This window comes from Corvus hawaiiensis, chromosome 8 (genome assembly GCF_020740725.1).
Source record: "Corvus hawaiiensis isolate bCorHaw1 chromosome 8, bCorHaw1.pri.cur, whole genome shotgun sequence".
NCBI lineage: Eukaryota > Metazoa > Chordata > Aves > Passeriformes > Corvidae > Corvus > Corvus hawaiiensis.
The window spans coordinates 32,593,714-32,614,285 of record NC_063220.1 but is presented as its reverse complement, the minus strand read 5'-3'; the positions used below and the strand labels follow the sequence as shown (position 1 = coordinate 32,614,285).

General features: G+C 37.4%; 1 protein-coding gene across 2 annotated transcripts in view; it reads left to right on the top strand.

Moving 5' to 3' along the window:
• CTNNA3 (catenin alpha 3) overlaps positions 1-20,572 on the top strand; it is a 437,555-nt gene that overhangs the window by 241,922 nt on the left and 175,061 nt on the right. For both annotated transcript variants that reach the window (XM_048310542.1, XM_048310541.1), the window contains exons 8-9: positions 1,127-1,207; positions 6,247-6,399. In XM_048310542.1, the coding sequence (XP_048166499.1) occupies positions 1,127-1,207; positions 6,247-6,399 (234 nt within the window). The remainder of the gene's footprint in view (positions 1-1,126; positions 1,208-6,246; positions 6,400-20,572) is intronic.

The following is a 20,572-nucleotide window of genomic DNA, read 5'->3' as shown; positions in this document are numbered from 1 at the left end:
TCATAATGGAGGCTTCCTGGTGGTCTGTAAATGAAGTCCGAATACTGTGGTCAGTGTACACAGCTATTTCTTAGCATTTATGAGAATCTGGTTCTTTGTGCTGTAAATGTCATGTGTGCTGACTTTGTGTAAAGAACCACTGTTTGTGGTTCTTTCCTTTAGACCAGGGCAGTCCAAGGTGGTGAGCAATGATTGCTTGCTTTGGGCAAATAAAATTCATCAAGCATTTTGGGTTTTCATGTAGTTTCTGTACTAACAGGGGAAAAAAAAAAATCAAACCAGCTAGTAGGCACAGAAGTTTTATGGTAATATTGTAGGGAAAAAAGGCTGAGCAGTCCAGTAAAGTGTAGAGTACACTTTTCAAATAGGTAACAATGACAGAAGCATTTTGCTTATAGGTGGAAATAAAATAAATAAGATTGTTTCGAAAGTATACAACTAATTCTCTTCAGACGTCTCAAATATCTCAAGAACTCAGTCTTCTAGATGCTGAGAATGAATGTGCTGTTGAATGAAGAGATTGCCATTTCACGGACAGTGTTGGCATTGCAACATCTTGGACATTCCAAAACTCACCTATTCTGATTTACAGGAGTATAATGAATATATATATATTATATATATATATATAATGAGTATAATAATGAATGCTGCAGACAAAAGCATAACCAAATTGCATTGTGGGCACCTGAACTTGTACATTAGTTGTAGAAAGAGAACAGTCTTTTTCACATGAATAGGGTATTAATGAATTGACATAAATATGATTGTTGTTGTTATTACTATTATTAATCATCATCACCATCATCACTATCATCATAATTCTATTAATGTTGTTGTTGATTACACTAGGAGTATTACAGCAATTCAGAAGTTAAGAAGTGTTTATTTTGTTCCTACATACTACTTCTAAAGCATGTGTTTTGATTCAGCAAATTATGTTTAACATCACAAATGGGCATTCTGTGAATATTGTGGTACTGGCTCTTGAAATGTATGAAAAATTTGAAAAATCCTCCAGCATGTATGATTTACCAAATGCTCTGATGCACTGGGGACACAAAGAATGTGCTTGCTAAGGAATCCCAGATAACCACTGATGTGTTTTCTGTCCCATTGATTGCAGACTGACAAGGCAGAGAGAAGCAATGCCTTGACTGTTGCCATAGACAGTATGTGCAAGAAGACCAGAGACCTCCGCAGACAGGTGAGCACTTGGGCAAATGAAAAGGGAGAAAAAGGTCTTGAGGGATTCTTTTCAAAATTGCTGTTTTCAGTTTATGCATTTTGAAAATAAGAAATTTTTTTATATTAAAAATGTATTAATGACAATTGCACTATTCCACAGAATATTTACATACCAGTTTTCAAAATTCTGGGAGAAAACCCTGCCAAATGATACTGGCTGAATATATATTTGTACATGGCAAAACGCTTCATGTATGCATGTCTAAATATATTTGCTGTAGATATATATCAGTAATGTACTCTGGCCATCAAGACTTGTTTAATTTTCAATAAGCTTGAATTATTACTGGTTGTTGGAATAGACACCTTGAAGGAACTACTGAGTCACTACGTGTGGGTCTTTACAGTTGTCAGAACTCCTAGCCCACAGGAGGGCCCTTGGAATGCCTAATCCACAGTCCACCCCCCCTCATTTTACATGCCAGTGTCCTAAAACTAATGTGAGATATGGACCAAAATCCACTATTTCAGTGAAGTGCAGAAGGTTAGCAGTAGACATCAGCTGTGTTTACATCCTTTCTCTGCAAGAAATACCTTTGAGAAAAATTGCAAATTATGCTGAAAGTGTATAATGTGCCAGTTCAGAAAAAAACCCCCTAGAAAGCCAGTAGTTCTTTCAGCCAGGCTGCCCCAACCAAGTGTATGAAAATTTACAGCTACACAGAACATGAGAATACCTCTTTCATCCTGTCTCTCTCAGGCCATTTATCAACTCCCTGGTGGAAGACTATCCCTCCCAACTTTGTGTTAGTCTTGCAGGCCAGCCTGTGCTTCAAGATGAGGAATAAATTCCTTCCTGCTCCCATTATCAGCCAGGGGAAACCTTGAAAAATGAGAAGAATATCATATAAATATAGTGTTTACAACTAACTAGCTATCCAATTTCTGCTTACATTCAGTCAAAAATATGTTCAGTGCAGAGACCTGCATCACCAGCTCAGTGTGTCTAGGAGCTCTCCCATTCATTCTCTTCCATGAGTTAATTAAACTCCAGCTTATAATACTTTACTGACTCTGTTACAGTGGTTAGAAGCTGTTAACTAATTCAATTTGTGTCTTTCTGTACACCTTTGGAAAATGTTCAGGCTGAATGTAATCATGCCCAATTTATAGTCAATCTAGAACCAGTAATTTTCTCTTAGGAGAACAGCTCTGTGCTTCTTGACATTTTTTTCCACTGGAAAGCATTTATGAGATATATTTTATTTATTTCCTCCAATTCTATGTTCATACATATGAATTGCATAAGAATTGTTTTAGGAAGAGTGGTTAGTACATGCCTAATTCCTGATCTGGGAGACAAGAAATTGTGAGTTTTTGTGCCTGCAGATACTGCAGTACAGTCTTATTTGCTTTTACTTATGAACATTCCTTATTCTGTCTCCCAGCAATTTTACAAGAAACGTGACAATTGTTGTTTGCTCTACTCTTGCTTACAGCTTTTATAATACTTTATTGTTTAATGATACTGTGTACCTTTGCTGCTATTCCATCAGGCGCTCACAGTGGATTCAGGGCTGTGGCGTGCATTGTACCTGCTTGCAGTCATGACTAGGATTGCCTCTGCAAAATTGGGGTTAAAGATGAAACCTTATAAAGCTGTATTTTTAAAATCTTTTCAGTAGTACCCAATAAACAAAACCATCAGAGGGGTGCTGTCCCAGTCAGCAGTCTGGCTGGGGGTTATGCCATGGGCCCCTTTGAAACACCTTTGCACGCCACAGCAAGGGGAGTGAAAAAAGGCTTGTGTCTGGCAAGACTTGAAGGCAAAAGTAGCTGTCCCCAGAACAGCATATTCTGGGAGATGTAAAAATTCTCAGGCTTTTCAAGAGAAGCTATTTGCATTCATTTCAGGAGCTTGTCCACTACTTCTGGGGATTTTAAACCATTCTGATTTTATTTTCATTTTTACTAGTATTGTGCTGGAGATGTGCATGTCACTTCTGTGTGTGCAGTTTTACCTGGATCACTGCTTCCCTGCTGAGGAGAGCTGGACAAATATTTAGGAAGGAATTGCCTATTCATTCCAATTTGTAATTATGTGAAATTACCACACTCAGTTCTGGCCTCCCAGTTCTTTCCCAGTGTAACATGAATGGACTGCACAGATGTTTCTCCTATGGTTTTTCTGCAGTTCTGGCTGGTTGGTTAATAAATGTTATTCCTGATGATTTTTTTATATTTCTATGTTACTTCTTCATCATAGATTGCCTTCCTGGCATCCCTTTGAAACAGGAAAGGGAGATCCTTCAGTAACAACTACTCTAAGGTTTGTCCAGGCCTTTTGCCAGGGTAGTCTTGTGAAGGAAGAGGCAAGTAGAGGCAAACACACTTTTCTGTACTCATCAGTACTGATGTTGAGTAGTGTTGCGAACAGCTGCTGGCATTTTCTTCTCTACCCTCCACTGTTTTTGACAACCTTCTGCCCCATGTTTTATAAACAATATGCTTCTATGTTATCTTTTTAATACATTTTAGTATCAAAACAAAAATTCTCCATGTTTCTGCTTCTGCAACAGTCTGCTCAAAGGGTAAATGTAAGACCTTGCATCTTAAGAAGAAAACAATTTGTCAGACATCATCCTCCCCCTCCTTTCCCTCTTCTGATGGTGTCTCTTTCACTGAAAAATATGAGAAAAAGTTTAATTATAGCACAATAACTTTGCTAGCATTGCCTGCTGGCACTATGGTGCTGTCCTTTGTACATATGCCTTCCTTTCTGGCTACTTAGCTTTTAGCATTTTGCCCTACAGGTAGCCAGAGTCAGAAACAGACTTACTGAGTCATGGAAAAAATGCTTGTTAGGATTAGCATGAAAAGAAATAGATATTGCTTCAGATATTCCTTTTTTCTTTTGTCTTTTCCTTCTTTTTCTATGTTGTATTTCTTTGTTCTTTAATGCTACACAAGCCATTCTTTGAAACTCTCAGCTTCATGTATTCCTTTGCAAAGCTGGAACAGGAACATCATTTCAAACTTGTTTGTATTCAGCAAAGACACAGCATTATCTTTGTTTTTTTGAAGAAAATATGATTTGCTGCATAATTGCAGGATAGAGCATTTCTTAGAACAAAATAATAATGATAATTTCTGCATGAAAGGTTAATTGAGCCAAGAAAACCAGTGAAAAGCTATAGCAAAGAATTATGCAAGGAGAGATAAAATTAGGCTGTGGGTTTGAAATTGGACGTCTCAAGCTCACCACAAATGTGACTGAGTACACTAAGGGTGTGAAAGTCCTGCAGTCTGGGCTGTACAGAGCCCCAGAATATTTCTGTTGGAGATAATGAGTCATCGGGCATGGATATGATGGGTTCCACAACTTTTTGTTGTTGTTTTTTTGTAAATTGACATCTTAATTTTTAAACTGTGACTCCTCAAGGTCACATTAATGTACCTAATTTTAAACAGGTAAGAATATCTGTTTTCTTAAGTTGAGCCTTTACAACACAAGTCTTAACTTGGCAGGACTCAGAGGTTTGATGTATTTTATTTCTGGTAGTGAAACTTTCTAATAACTTTTTTTTTTTTTTTTAATTCCAGCCTGAATAAAGCTGAGAATGTAAGAAATCCAATTTTGTATTGGAATCCCACTTTGTCTTTGCAAATTACTTTTCAGAACATACACTATCTAGACAGTATATCCTATTGTGATAGGCTACAGTAAGGAGACAAAGAAACCATTCCAAACATAAATTGCTTGTGTTTGTTTGAGAGGTTTGTCTGTCCATCTGGTGGGTCAATGAGAGCTGACTTTAGGTGGTGAGGCCATCGAAAAGCTAATGGTGGAATTCATATCCAGATCTTGTCTGATAATCAACAGATTTCTCCACAATTCTTTCTGCTGTGCATGGGCCCTGTCCTACCTGCAAACACAGCAGCAGCAAAAAGACTGTCGTTTTTTCTGTTTTTCTTGTGGTAGGAGTCTTTACTGAGTTTTCACACAGATACATTGGAGCAAAACACAAAGTGAAAACAGGTACTTTGGCAACAGCTTGTAAGAGCTTAAAAACATTCTATGTCCTTTTCTGTTCCTATCAATATCTTTCCTATATACTGTAAAAATATTGGAGTAGGAAATTCAATGAACTCTACAATTAAGTTGCATTTTGTGTATTGTTCCAGTTGGTATGTGTGTTGTAGTGCTGCATGATCTAAATGAACAGTTGTCATGTGTAGATAACATGCAAAATAACCTCATAAGTGAAGTAATGTCCCAGTGATCAGTTAGAAGCTTCTGTGACGCCTAATTTAAGACAGGTAATTTATAGCAGAATGTTACACTTCTTTAATAATTTAAGTTAGAAGTTCAAGAACAATTAATTTAAACAGAGAAAATTGAACTTCAGCCTCATTTATAGATCTTCTTGCTCTATTAATACATTATCAGGTGGCACAATCAGTAATCTCATTGACATAATTACCATGAAGGTTGCCATTCTGCAAACCAGACCGTGTCGGTGGGTTTCCCAGCAAGAAAATACTTGGGTAATTTTGGAATTATGAAAACAGGGGATGTATATATTTTGTGAGTACCAAGATGATTAAATTAATATTTTCTTTGTAAAACTAAATAGCCTTTTCCCTTGGCATCTGAATTATAAGGAAGAATACCCAGGTGATATGAGGTCTGGGCTAATTGATTTTTCATGTGTGGAATTGCTTAAGCAGCCTGTTTATCAAGGAAGGGGAACATTCTTTTGGCTCCCTTGATTTCAAGAGGACCAGTACATGTTGGAAGTGTTTTATGTGTTGGTGCTCACACTTACAAACAGACATATTTACCTAGTGGCATATTAAAGTTGTCCTTAAAATTAAATACAGTTTTCTGTCTAATACATAAATTGTAGCTGCCATACGTTTCAGACCTATGGTGCAAATAATGCAGGAATACAGTGTGTACCTGTTGGTGTTACAAAATAGGAATGGACAATAATTGCAGCAGACTGTAATGAATAGTCCAATTAGCAGGTACTGATGTACTTCTTTCTTTTGCAGCTCCGGAAAGCCATTATAGATCACATCTCAGACTCCTTCTTAGACACTACTGTTCCACTGCTAGTTCTCATTGAAGCTGCTAAAAATGGGAGAGAGAAAGAAATAAAGGAATATGCTGCTATATTTCGAGAACATACCAGCAGGCTTGTGGAGGTATGTTTGATGGAATTGCACTTTTTTTGGAATATGTGTTGTAAGTGACTTGCCACTGAACACTCCCTTTGCTGGCAGATATCAAAAAATGTTTAAAGCTGGCGTTTCACGAAAGAATAAATAAATGGCCTTGTGTAATAGTAAATGTACTCCATTTTTCCATAATGGTATGTAGTAAGACAGAGGGCTTTGTGCTTGTACAGCATTTCATTGCATAGAAATTAGATGGTGTGGAATTGTAATTTAAGAAATCAGTATAAGCCTTTCCACAAAGATATTCAGTGGGAATTTGATTAAATGTGTGTTTCTGGGAGTATTAGCTCGCAGCGTTCAGGATCCTGCAGCCCAAACTACAGAAGACACCGTGTGAGTGTCAGTTGTTTGCCAGCTTTCTTCCTTGGAAAGTCTGTAATCTCTGCAGTGATTTGCTGAAGGGGAAACAGGGCTCTGACACAGTTTAGAGCCAGGAGCCTGCTGGCAGAATCATTGAATATTCTCAGTTGGAAGGGACCCACAAGAGTCATCGAGCCCAGCTCCTGCCTCTATGCTAAATGAATTCCCCTGCACACATTGGAGACTCAGGATTCATTTCTAAAGGATGTACTTCTTTATTGCTTATAAATGATACTTCTTCATTTAAAAACTTAGAGATTTGCAGATATAACTGGGGGGAGATTTTTGTTTGTTGGACAGTCAGTCCTGCAAACATGACTAAATATGCATTGACCTAAACTCATTTGAACTGGAGCTTAGAACACTGCTGGAATACTAAAGTCAGAAATTTACAGCAATATTATCTCGAGTGCCTGTAAGGAATACATTAGTAATTTTTGTGGGGTGTTTTAGCTTTTGGTGCTTTTGTGTGCAGTAATGCAAAAATGAGAAAAAAATCAATGAATTCACTCTGCGGATGAAAATTTACTTAGAAAAACTGTTTGGCTCAGAATTAATAATAAATCTTGAGTGATCTAGAGATAATGAAAGAAAAATAGGTAAAGAGCTAAAGTAAAAGTAGGGTATTGCATTTACGTTTCTCTTCATGGTCATGCGATTACAGAATAAGAACAGTTGTTATTCTTTGATTTACAAGAGTATCTGATTTTGACCATGCTGCAAAATCAAATGACAGCTGAAACACAAACTCAAAGTTGCAAGCTTTTCAGATTTTTAGTACTGAAGCTAAACCATCCTGAAGTGACTTCATTTTTAGAAAGAACAGGTGATCACTGAAGATCAAATAACTTGACTGAATTTCTGAGTCCAGCTGAAATACCCAAATCATTATTCATTTTAGAAGATGTAAGCCTAAAATCCAATATTCATTTCCTTTCATGGGTTTGAATTTGTGTCCCAAATGCAAGGAATAGCTGGCCATGAGTGTGGGTGTGTGATTAGAGGGACTGATGGCTGCACAGATTCACTGCCTGGAAAATCCACAGACTGGTCTTGCTGTATGTGTGAATACACTCTGTGAGTGTGTGTATGTATTTATATTTATGCTGTGACTCAATGTGCTGCCTACAGTGAAGAAAACTTACTTTTAAAGAGAGCCTGTATGCAGTGCCACCTCCTATTGTTGAATTAGTTGTTCCAAATGTCACTTTACTGGGGATTATATCGTGGGCTGCTATTGAAAATTAACTTCAATTTTACGTTATGTTATTTTCTGGATATCTACTAGAACTAAGTATTGTATTTAAAATGTACTTACATTGGTTTAATGCTCTTACCAGTATCTCTAAGCAAGATCTTGATTGATGGCTTTTTGATAAACTGTATTTATCAACTGCTAAACTCTCCAGCAGATTAATTAGGTTGTAGTTGTACTGCATCTATCAACTGTGATCCTATCCGAGGTAAAACAAAACAGAAATGAAAAAAACATTAACAGCTAGGCAAGTGGCCATAAAGGGCCTTTGTAGATTTATCTCATTTTTAAGAAAAATTCAATCATTTCCAACAGCATCATGTAAGAGAAAGAAGTATGGCAGCTGTTTTGGGGAATGTTTAATACCAATTAAATTTATATAAATGGAATAGCTTTTAAATGCATTAGAGCAGTTATTAGAGCAGTTCTGGAAGCATATCTTGGGTTTTAGTGGCCTAAATCATGTTAAGCTGAGAATACACATATTTTTAAATGGATGTACTGGAGCACTGTGCTTTTGCTTTAACTTCTCAAGGAAAATAGTATGGATAGAGTTGGATCTGACTAACTGTGGTTTGCAGAAGCCTGTGTGCTTATGAAACACACACATACTTCAGAACTGAGATGTGGCACATATGCTTGGAGCTTGGTTTCCAGCTGAACACGGGGCCATGGATAATGCATGTGCTATAGAAATCAGGTCTTCCCTAAGCAGGGAGCCTGATTCTGCAAGAAGGGCAGGACAAATCAAAAGGAGATGAGTTGCCTTTGGATCCTTGCTATTTCTGTTATCCCTTTATTTATCACAGAATTTATGTTTCTTGGTGAAAATTCTTAATGTGTAAACATCACTTGTCCCCTTTGGGACAGGTGCCCAGCCTTTAGCCAGGGAGATGTTCCACAGCATGGTGTTGCCTCTCTCTGTAAGACTTGGAGTTGGATGACAGGTTAATTCAAGATCTAATCCAGAGAAAATTCCCATAACTGATGAGAAAGTTGCCAAGCATTAATCTATTTTATTAGAGGGTTCTTAAATGACAAGTATGATTTGCATGTTTGCAGGAGAGGCCTCACATTCTTTCCTTTGTTGTTTATTTCCTGCACTGATACAAGAGACAACAAACAAATTACCTTACAACTTTGAGGTTATACAAATCTGAAAGCCAGTCATGTGTGCTGTTGCAGAAATGGGCTTCATCTCTGCTACTGAAAATAATTTAAGTATTGAAGTGCCAGATCATAGGTGGCATGTACCTGGCTTTGGAATACTAAGAGACAATAGGTGTAATTGAAATATTTTAAAAGCTAAACAACTAAGAAAAATGTTGCAGAAAAAGGCACAGAACAGTAACTGTACCAGAGAAGGCTGGTGAGACATCAGGTCATTGAAATACAACAGTTTTACCATCTAGATATAGTTGTGGCATTGAGGGAGCTGGGTGGCTTGTGGGCACCAGATGATAGAGCAAAGGCCAATGATGCAAGCAAAGGTACCCATATTGTTAAATACGTAATACCTTGTTTAGCAGATTAAAAAAGGGTGTTTTTTTATTTTGTCAGCTGCAAGTAGCCTTTCTGGAGCATGGGACTTAGCGGAGCTGCTTGCAAGCACTGAGAGGTGAAAACCAGCTCAGATGCTGACAATCCCTAGGTTTTATTTAGGGGAACAAAAGCTAAGAAAAAAAAGCCATTTGCATTCTCACTGTCCTTTGTTTCTGACTGTAAAGCACTCTAGGTGTGGGTCTGATCCCACTAAACCTTTGACATCTCTAGCATCCTGTGGTGAAGAATTTCACAGCCTATGTGTTGTATAGAGAAGTGTCTGTGAAACCCCCACCTGATCTTTTCTTTTGCTGTCTCTGAATTCTGGTATCAGAAGAGAAAATGAGCACTAGTCCCTATTTTCCTTCTCCATGCCACTTACTCTTTCAATTTTTTTTATTGTTTTCAAAGTATTTCTGGTCTTTTAAAATTTTCCTTATTTGGAAGCCACAAAAGGATCAGCTTGTTCCCTTCCCTGTACCTTTTCCAGCACCTTGCAGCCCATGAGGTGGGAGGACAGAACTGTGCATGCTAATCAATACAGTCAAGATATTTCACAGAATCACAGAAACTGTTGTTTTTTCCTCACAAAACAACTGAATTTCATCTATGTTATAATTTATTCATCTAGTACCATGACATCCTTTTGCAAATCTTCATTAGTTCTTTTATTTACTGCTCTAAACAACTTGTTAAAATATGTGTAAACAAAATTTATAAAAAGTTAGTGCAGACACCACGACCACAAGGAAATTCTTGGCTCACAGCTTTCTCCCAGTTTCCTGCTGATTCGTTCCTGAGGCTGAAACAAGTGGTGCTAATCTGTCTGAATTACCTGGGAATTTACTGGTTACTCAGCCACCCTAATTCTTGGAGGAGTCATGGCATTCACATGCCTGGATCTCATACACAGTACACCAGTCCAGCTCTTTCATTCTTCCATTGCTTTCACGTATGAAAACATGGGCGTCCATTCTTGCTATTTTAACATTGCTCTTCCAAAAGTTATTTATGGCATAAGGAAGATGTATGACTATTTCCTTTTCATCTTATAAAGGTAACTTGTTGCACTTGAAGATAAATGCTGTGAAATCACCTATCTAATGACTGCTGAAGTTTAATTCTCTCCAAATTAAGGAAAAAGTGTTTCTAAAAAAAAATAGACTTTCCTGAATCCAATCACGAGTTCATCTTGAGTGAAGCAGTGTCTCAGCTCTATCCTGTCAAACACTGTTCCAGCTGAACATGTTCCACACACTTGTCAGGCTTCAAAGTTGTTGAGCTGGGCCCATGATGTCAGTGTTGCAGCAAAGTTGGAATTGATAATAGTAATTAGAAAGCGAAGGCAGAACAACATGTCAAAAGAGATGATACTGCATTCTCAAAATAATCAGTGAGCAAGAATTTGAATCAGCATAGTGGTATTGCCTACTCTCATATATCCTTTGTTAATGTTGTTCTATGGCTCAGTTATAAATATGCTGTTGTTGCCATATGGATAAAACCATCAGTGTTTAATTTTCCTGTCACAATATTTCATTTGATTGCAGAAATTTATGAAATAAAGTTTCTGAATCTGGACCACAAAGACCTGTGTATTTGTGTAGCCAGATCTCCAGTCACATAAAAATGGATTTTATTATTGCATCCAGCAAGTCCAGTGGTGATAGGTAATAAAATGATTTTGATGTTACAGGACTAGGCTATAAGTCCATTTTTCAGTAAAACAAGCCATTGATAGTTGTGTTATTTCCAGTTAAGCATTTCCTTATGTGCTCAGTTTAAAACCTGTACTAATAATACTAGCCTGTACCCCCCACCCACCAGTATCACTCCTCTTGTTGTTTTGCTTGTTTTGCATTCTTTCAAAGTTAACAAATTCAAGCAGGTACTCTGAGATTTGACTGTGTTGGTCTTTTTTCAGTTTAAAACCTTATTTACCCCATTGACTCTTAACCCAAGATAAAGATTTTCCAAAGATTTCTCTTGATTACATAAAGTGCCTGTTTCTTCTTTGCCTAAATGATTAGCTTAGTGTGGATGACTAATTTTTAGATGAAAGATGTGGGGTGAGTTGATTTGTACCTTGAGACATGACTGTTGGTCTGTTTTGAGACATGCATTATGTTTCATTTTCCTATGCTTTGTATAGCAGTTTTAATTAGGCATACCTTGTATTTGAGGACAGCTTTTGAATCTGTTTTTGAAAGATCAAGAATGTTTGAAGAGTAGATTATGAAATGTTTTGTGTATAAACACAACAGTCTGAATTGGATCTTATAAAAACAAAAGTTCATCTTCTCACAAAGGTTAATCCAACAGTGAATTTGGTATGGAAATTAGAAGTACTGCTTAAAATATCAAGAGAGATTTTCTGTGGTTTCTATTTTAATCTGAAAATGAAGAATTCTCTAATAGAAACAACAGGTCTTGAGAAAGAAGATACTTTTTCCCCTCCTTGAATAGGAAATGTTAATTGAGCTAAGCTAAATTGCTGCTACACTGACTCACTGCTCACACTGTAATTTAAGAAACAAACAGTATCCTCACAGGCTAGTGACCTTTGTAAATCGGCTTGAGCAGTGAGATCTCTTGCAAATCTCGCTTCTGAATTAGCATTTGGAAGTTACAGTCCTTCCTTCAAAAATTGATTTAAGACATAACAAAATAATACAATTCGGAAGTATGTTATATAAATTCAGTGAGGTACAAAACATCAGTGAGGTGGAAAGACTGAACACCATACTAGGAATGGGGCAATAATATTTCCAGAGGTAGTAGTAACTAAAGGTAATATCTTCTTTCTTGTGTTCTTTCTTGTTTCTCTCTGCTGAGTTTATTAACTACTCTGTGCTCTTACCCTGGAAGTTCTCCCTCCTGATAAAAGGTGCACAGGCTTGGGGTGTCAGCCACGCTTCCCAGGAGCATCAGCTGGGGCTTTGTGGCCAGCACTAGTATTGGAAAAGCTCAGACAGTGCAAAGGATTTGAGATACCTCGGTTAGCATCTTTGCACTGCCATAGCTGCACAATAATTGCACACACAATTAATCTCTCAGTTTTAAATACGAATAGTGTATTCAGGTATGTGGAGGAAGCAGAATAGTCCCAGTTACATAGTAAAAAACCCCAAAAAACACATTAAACTGCCCACTTTGGCTATGATATTGGACACTTCCCACATATGAAATGAACACTCAGCTGCTGAAGTATTTTGATGAGCACCAAGGGCCACGTTAAACATTCTTCTGATGGAGGTTATTTTAGGCTGCAGTGCCTTATTCCTCATACACTGCATCAAATATTTTTGAGTATTGATTTTGTAATATTGAAAAAAACCTAGAATATATTGCAAGATGAAAAAAGATTAGGGTTAAGATTGTCTCTGTAGTCTAAGTCTTTGTGAGCCTTGGCTAAAATAAATTCTTCAAAGATTTGGGTTTTTTAGAAAATATTTGTTATTAACGGTAATTCCATTTTAAAATGCCGCAATTTTGAAAAAATATTTCAAAATATGAAGATTAAGTACTTTCAGATTTGACACATTTAGGTTTTGCTTTGAAATGCCTTTTCATTTAAAATGCTGCAATTGAATTGTGAATCTAGTTGAAGTATTTCATTGTATAGAAACATTTTCAAAGAGTCTTGTCTTCTAGGACATTTCAAAATTATCTCTGAATATAAACACTTTTAAATTATGAAAATTAAGGCAAAATAATAATGAAAAGCATTCAGAGACCCAGGTGTACTTTCTAGTCCCCTCTAAGACACGCCTGTTTTTAGTGGCGGGAGTGTTCTGGCCTCTGGTTTACTTCTATCAAAGACAAAAGCAAATTCTGCTGTTGCGATAGCAAGTATATAAAAGTGAACAAAAAATAGGTAACAAGAAGACTGAAATGTCACATCTACACAAAGAGAAAAGAAGGCCCTGTGTAACTGGCAATTTCTTGTTTGGGGAAGCTGACAGACTGTTCTCCTGAGCTGATCCATCACAGAGATGTAATGCTTTCTGAGAGGAGGAGTGATAGGCTGGGTGAACTTGAGATTAAAAAAGGAATTTGATGGGAGCAGGGAAGAATTCTCTGATTATCTTTTCTTTTGGCACAGATGCAAATCTCCCACTACAGTGTTTAAAGGTCAGCCATACCAAGCAGAGGCAGAGAGATTTAATAGGAGAAGTGGAGGCGATGATGAAGTGAACTTGTGTTCTTCATCTCTTCTCTCAGTACACGAATACATCATTTTCTCTGTTGTTTGATCTAATAACACTGACTTTAGATCTGCTGATACATTAATTTGATACTTTAGCCTGTGGCCTAATTCTTGCCTGTGTGTTTTTCAGTTTTGCCTGTAGTGCAATATGACAGTGCTGGCTTCTGGGACTTCTCAGGTTGAATCTGTTACAAACAAGGGACAGTAACAAGCAGCACCTATATTTGAGTGCATCAGTGTTGTGATGTGTTGATATAGAGTAGCAAAGGCATGCAGGACACAGAGTGTTGCTCAAAATACAAGTTTTCAAGTTAGTACAAAGATTTCCAGTGCTGAAAATGCACATCTATTGAAGGAGAATTCTCTTTAAGAGAGCATTTTTTAAAAATTAAGTTAAAATCTGTAAAGGAGAAAAATGCTTGAATGCATATTGTTTCTATTTCTATAAGGAAATGGAGGTTTTAGATATACATAGATTAAAAATGATTTTTCATTTAATGCTATTGGAATTACAATGACATTTTGGCAAACTGTATGGAAGAACTTATATATGGTAAAAATGAAATGTTTTCAATGTTTTCAGTTCATTTGCAAAATGTTTGCAAAACTGAGGACAGTGGAAATAATAGTAAGTATTATTGACAATAAATTAATAAGCATGCTAAAGAACACTCTTCCTTTCTCTCAAGCAAAACACAGCCACTGGCTCTTGAACTAAAGCTGTCCGCATCTGCCTCTCGTGGAAAACAGCTCTGCCAAAAGTCAGTTTTAACATGGAATCTGCAAAATGTAACAGGTTGCTTATTATTTTCTATGCAAACAGTGAATATTTCTTTAAGTACAATGGGAAAACTCTCAACACTTCAGTCTGTTGTATTGGCATGCATCTAAAAGATGATAGCTCTTATTCACCACCTTGTCTGATTTTGTATGTAATTTGCTATATCTTTCTATGTCAAATTTTAAATATAGCGACCCAGAAAATTGGGTTGAGAGCAACTTCCCATAGCTCTGAAAGATGCAGCAAAGACACTCTAAAAAAATCATCTCACTCTTGTACTTTCCTGAGTGCACAACAACCAACTTTCAAGCAGCCTGTGACAGCTGTTACTTTAACCTCTGAACATCCAGTACTTAAGGACTACATTCTTTAACCTTACTTATCTTTTACTTGAAGCTAAGGTCCATGGAAATAAAACTACTTGAACTCTGAATACCAACAACCCCCCTGATTTGATATCCAGTATAACATTTGCATAGCTTCCTGTCAGATAGGAGCTTAGGTAAAATAGGATTTAACAATCCTTTAATTTTGCTTTATATATCAAAGTACTGCATGTACAAAGTCCTGTCAACTGGAAGACACTGATTTCTTTCTACCACCTTCAAAGACAATAGGGAATTGAGTATTCTTAGCACTGCTCCTGTTTCTATCAGTTTTAATCCCAGACTGGTAAACACAAAATAAAAATAACATTTGAATCCTTCATTGCCTCTTTTTTAATATTGATTTTACTGAGCTATTGGAAAAACAAAACTATTTCTGACAATGGCAAAACTTCAAGACTGCATGCGTAGAGGTCAAACTGACAGATTACTGGAACATCTTTATTAACTTTCAGAATATCAGAAGAGAGCAGAATCTTTTATCATTCTCCTTTGGAGTATAATCAGAAGACAAGAAGCATGAATCCTGTTGAGTGGAAGTTTTTAGTTTCAGGCTGTTCAATGCTAAGGATTTTCATCCCCAGATGTAAGATCCAAGTCAAGGGCTTGTCATTTTTTTGCTGGTGCTTTTGTTCTTACTATTCTTCTTTAACCCATAATATACTTTCAATGGTATGGTCATATATGTCAAAATAGCAGTTGAAGACTGTAAGCTGTAGAATATATCCCCATATCTATTTTTGTGGTGCAGTTTGTCTGTTAGTCATGTACAGAGGTGTGCACAGCAGCTGTCCTGAGAATACAGGGTCCCTTTGCACGATGGGATCTGCAGGCACAGAACTCCAGTGTGGCTTTCTGCTCCAGAAAGCATCTATCTAACTGTGGAGCAGTTAGCATATGGAGATGGGGATGCAGAATATTGGGCAGCATTTTGGGAATAAAATATATCTGTTAGCAGATTAGGACATCATTTTTGTAAGTAAGATAAGCTCTTTTAAGCATGAATAATATTTATAAATGGGAAGTGGATTTTCATTACATTACTATACTAATTTCTATAGTCAGTCTGTCCTTGACAAATTAACCCTCCTCTCTTATCACACATTCTTTATTTTTTTTACTCTTAGTTAGTAAGCTAATGCTTTGTTTTTGAGAGGAAAACCACCTAATTTTAGTTTGCTAATTTCTATGCATCCTCAATTTGTGTGATTCAGAATTCCCATTCAGATTCCTCTGTTGCTGTCTGACTTTCTGACTTTCAGGAGAGACCCATGTGCTGCTGCCTCCCTGTTCAGGCCGGGTTTAGTTAATGGCACACTGGGGACGTCTGGGCAGTAGGGGTTCCTTTCGTGCAGCTTCTTCATCGTTCAGTCAAATCCAAAGATCTCAGTTGTGAGAAATGAGACAACTCTTAAAAAGATTAATTTATTGAAAACAGAAAAATTGAAAAATTACAGAAATCAGAAAAATATAAAAATTTGGGATCCTATGGCTCAGTAGATGGTATGCCCCAGGAGCGCAGGGATATGAGATCTTCTGGCTGAGACAGCGCTAGACCTCAGGTAGAGAAAAAGAACTTGCAGTGCTGGGCTGACTTTTAAAAAAATTACTAAAAGCCCCTTAAAAGGGGTAAGGCTTTTAATGCCCAGCACCGATGTCTCCCACAGCTAATCTGGAGACAACAAGAGGGGAAAAGAGAAGAGAGCCTGCCTCTCAGCTTCGTCCTTTTTATAGTTTTTGCTCCGCCCCCAGTCCGCCCACAGCCCGCCCCTTCAGTCCAAAGCGATTGGTGCTTTCCCTTTGATGGATCATCTCTGTCCACCAATGGCTCATCGTTGTCGGGGGGGGTGGTATCAGTTAGAGATAAGGGAATACAATACTTTCATTAAAATTCAGGTATTCAGGTTGCCATGGGACTTGCTTGCAGAGTAATGGCCGTGGCTAAAAATAGCTGCTGGCTATTAAGACTGGGTGGGGTTTTGGCCTTGGAATGCAAGTCCAACACATCTCAAAACACTTGTAAAAGTATACAGTAAACACAGGAAAAGTAACTCTTATGGTGTACCAGTGGTTTGAAGCTTGAAAAGGGGCAAGTTTGTGATTTTTAACTGGGAAAATTTTAACTGGGAAGGGTGCAACTCTATTAATAAACTTTAAACAAATGGAAACACTGATAATGGAACTGGATTTTTTGTACCTGGGCTGATGGGTTAATTGTAACATTCAATTTAAAAATAATTAACTCAAAATTAATTAATTAAAGCACTTAATATGCAAAGACCAAGCACAAATAGGGATTTCATGTATGACATCAGTGGACCCATCTGAGTAACCTGACTGCTGACTTTGCTAATTTTAGCTAGTCTGTGATTAGCAATACTAATCTAACTACAAAAAAAAGAAAAAAAAAAAAAAAAGCAAGCAGTACCTCATTTTACTTAGAGATACTTTTTTTTCTGCAGCTGTTTAAAAATCAAACTTTTGATGTCTGAAACACAAATGCAGTGCTGATAAGCCCAAGAGTTGGTATAAACCCCACTTTACCATTTCAGTGAGTTTGCAGTCTCTCAGCAAACCGACCTGCCTGGCAGGAGGGTCTGATGGCCCTGGGGGCAGCCTACAAACCCTCTGCTGCCAGGTGTTGCTTGAGTTGGGTGGGTGTTTGCAGAGAGCCTGCAACAGGTAAAGGTGGTTTACCTAAAGATGGTAATGGCAGTTGGGGGTGGAGGGTTGTGTGGAATTACTTCTAAAATTAAAGGCAGCACAGGAATGATGCACAAATGCTTTAAATGCAAAAAATAGTATTACATTCTAATAGAAGAAGTCTGGCAATAGTAATTTAAGAGGTGGCAGGCAGATGGAAGGTGGCTTTTAAAGACAGGTAACTTGTTTCTGGATGTTTTGGAGCTGGTGCATGGATGCTTAATGGAGAGCTAATGTGGTCAAGACAGTGACTTAAGAAAATTAATTCAATAAAATTTGGTTAAAGTCACACATGTACTTCTAAGTGTATGCAAGCTTTAAGACTTTGAACCTTGCTGTTTGGGGGCTCACAGAGTTCTAGCATTTGGGAGCAAGTCCTGAATTAATAATGCAAGGATTTTTGCACCTCTATGTAATTAATCAAATAAGGTCCAACTTTCCTATTACTGATTGAACTTCAGGTGATAAATGGTGGCATTTTCATTAATCCTCTTAATCACAGTGAGCCTTTATTGCATAAGTGTGAAGCAAGGGTACAAAAGATAACCCAAAGATTTATCAGACTTTCTGTGTCTGAGGGGCATATTTCAGCAGCTGGAAACATCAGGCGCCTCGTGCAGTGTGCTGGGAGTTATAGGAGCTCCAGAGGGAGATGGACTGCCCAGCAGGATATACTGGTTAACATTTGTGGTGATACTGTACAGAGAGCTGACAAGTGCATTGGCACTGACTTCTTGCCTTTTATTACTGCAGAAACCAGATTTAGATGTTCCTCAGAATATTAGAAATTGTGATAATTGTGATTCCATTACACCCCCAGAAGTCTCATAATTTTGATACATTGATCTGTAATGAGCCAGTCAGCTGTAACAGAATAATTCCAGAGGTGCTAAAAAAAGCACTCATCATCAAAATATTAACATCATTTTAGTAAAGCTTGTACTTAAATACCAAACAAGTCTGTGTGTTCGTTTGTTAGGGTTTCCTGGCTTGTTGGTTTTTTTTTTCCCCCTTGGAATATGAATGCTGTGATAACTGTTAAAGGAGGAGGTTTACTCTTCATGAGTAAAATTAAATTGAAAGAGGGTAGGTTTAGATTAGGTAGGAGGAAGAAATTCTTCCCTATGAGGGTGGTGAGGTAATGGCACAAGACTGCCCAGAGAAGTTGGCCTGTCCCTGGAAATGTTCAAGGCCGGGCTGGAGCAACCTGGTCTGGTGGGAGGTGTCCTTCCCTGTGGGAGGGGAGTGGGACTGGATGATCCCTTTCAACCCAAAGCATTCTATGACTTTAAGAGTATTTTCCTAATGATTGGGCAACAATTTGGCTTGCTCAATTTAATCAACTCTCTAGGAGTCTTTGTGGTTATTTTACCATTGGCAAATGGCTTTTGAACCAGTATTTTTCTGCCACTGCCTGGGTGATGCTTTTTACAAGACTGTACTTTATAACATGAATTTCTGGATACATTGAAATAACTGATAAACATTCTTGTTCTGAAATGCAGTTTGTACACAATACTTAGAGAAGCTATGTCATATCTTGTATTTGAGACAAAAAAGCAAAAAGTAGGGCAAATTCTTTTATAATACAGGCTTAACAGCATAAATCAAATTTTAAAAAAAAGAGAGGCTGGGGAAAAAAAAGTAAGAAAATTATCAGAAAACACTGTGGGAAGCCATGGACTAGAATATCTGATTATAAGGAAGGCAAGTGATCGTTGTTTATCAGGGAAGTTGGATATGTTTTTGTTTATGATAGCTTGACTGAGAAAAAAGGAGCATCCTGCTAGGTATTTCCCTTTAGTTTAATTCATCTTCTGCAGAAGTTTTTTAAAAGAATCTGAATATCAAGCTTGAGCAATATGCAGTAATGTCAATGTAGTTACTTCCAACTACTTCACATGGCTCACATTTTAACATCATTGTATTAAATTGCTTTTTAATAACTGTTAGCCTAGCATTCAAAATACTGAGTTCATGACAAATTTCTAAAACCTTCTGGAAAACACAGGCTGGTCTTGCTAGGTGTAAGGAATCTCCTTGCTAGGCTCAGCAGGACAGAACTAAAGTGTCCAGACATGCTTTCTCTAAATGAGCTGTCCTCAGTCACAACACTATCACAGTCGTTTACCCAGCTGGTGCAGTGAGGAGACAGAGGACAGTAGTAACCATATCCCAGGAACTTTTGTGATGGGAAGTTCAGATCAGCATATTCTGAGATTTAGCTTAATTAACCAGGAGTCATTTGTAGATTTAAAATCTAGACATCTTTGCACAGAGATTTGTTTCCTTTGAAATGTGACTCCTGCATGTCTTTCTGTTGCTGTTGGACAGGTGTCTGCTGTGTGTGAGGATCATATCTCATCAGAGCATCGATTTACAGTGAATAACAGTCAATTCATTTGTCTCTTTTCAAGGCCAGTGTACTGTAAACAAGATTGAATCTCCTAGAAGTTTTTCACTGAACTTAGTATAATGACATCCCTGCAGTTTGAATTCTATGCACATGCTTAAGGGTAAGCCCACATTGATGCTTCAGACCACACTGTGATCTGCGGTTTGCAGTCTGGACAATTTTATATGTGAGTTTCGGTTGCAAGGCTTATGAACAGTTTTAAATGTTTTCTTTGTGATCAGTTTCACATTTCCTACATCAGAGATTACACAGCAAGAATTAGTCGAGGCTTTCTTATAAAATGTTTTATGAACCTTTAAACTTTAAACTACATTAACAGAGACTTCTACTGCCACGGAAACATTTTATATTAGTATAACGTTTGTTCCATATAAACTACATTAGCTGTGAGCTTACCTCCAGCTCCACTGGCAATTGGAATTGGCTGTCTATACACGGCTTTCATGGCACCATTTACAAAGAGGAGAATAAAAACTAATAAACCTGA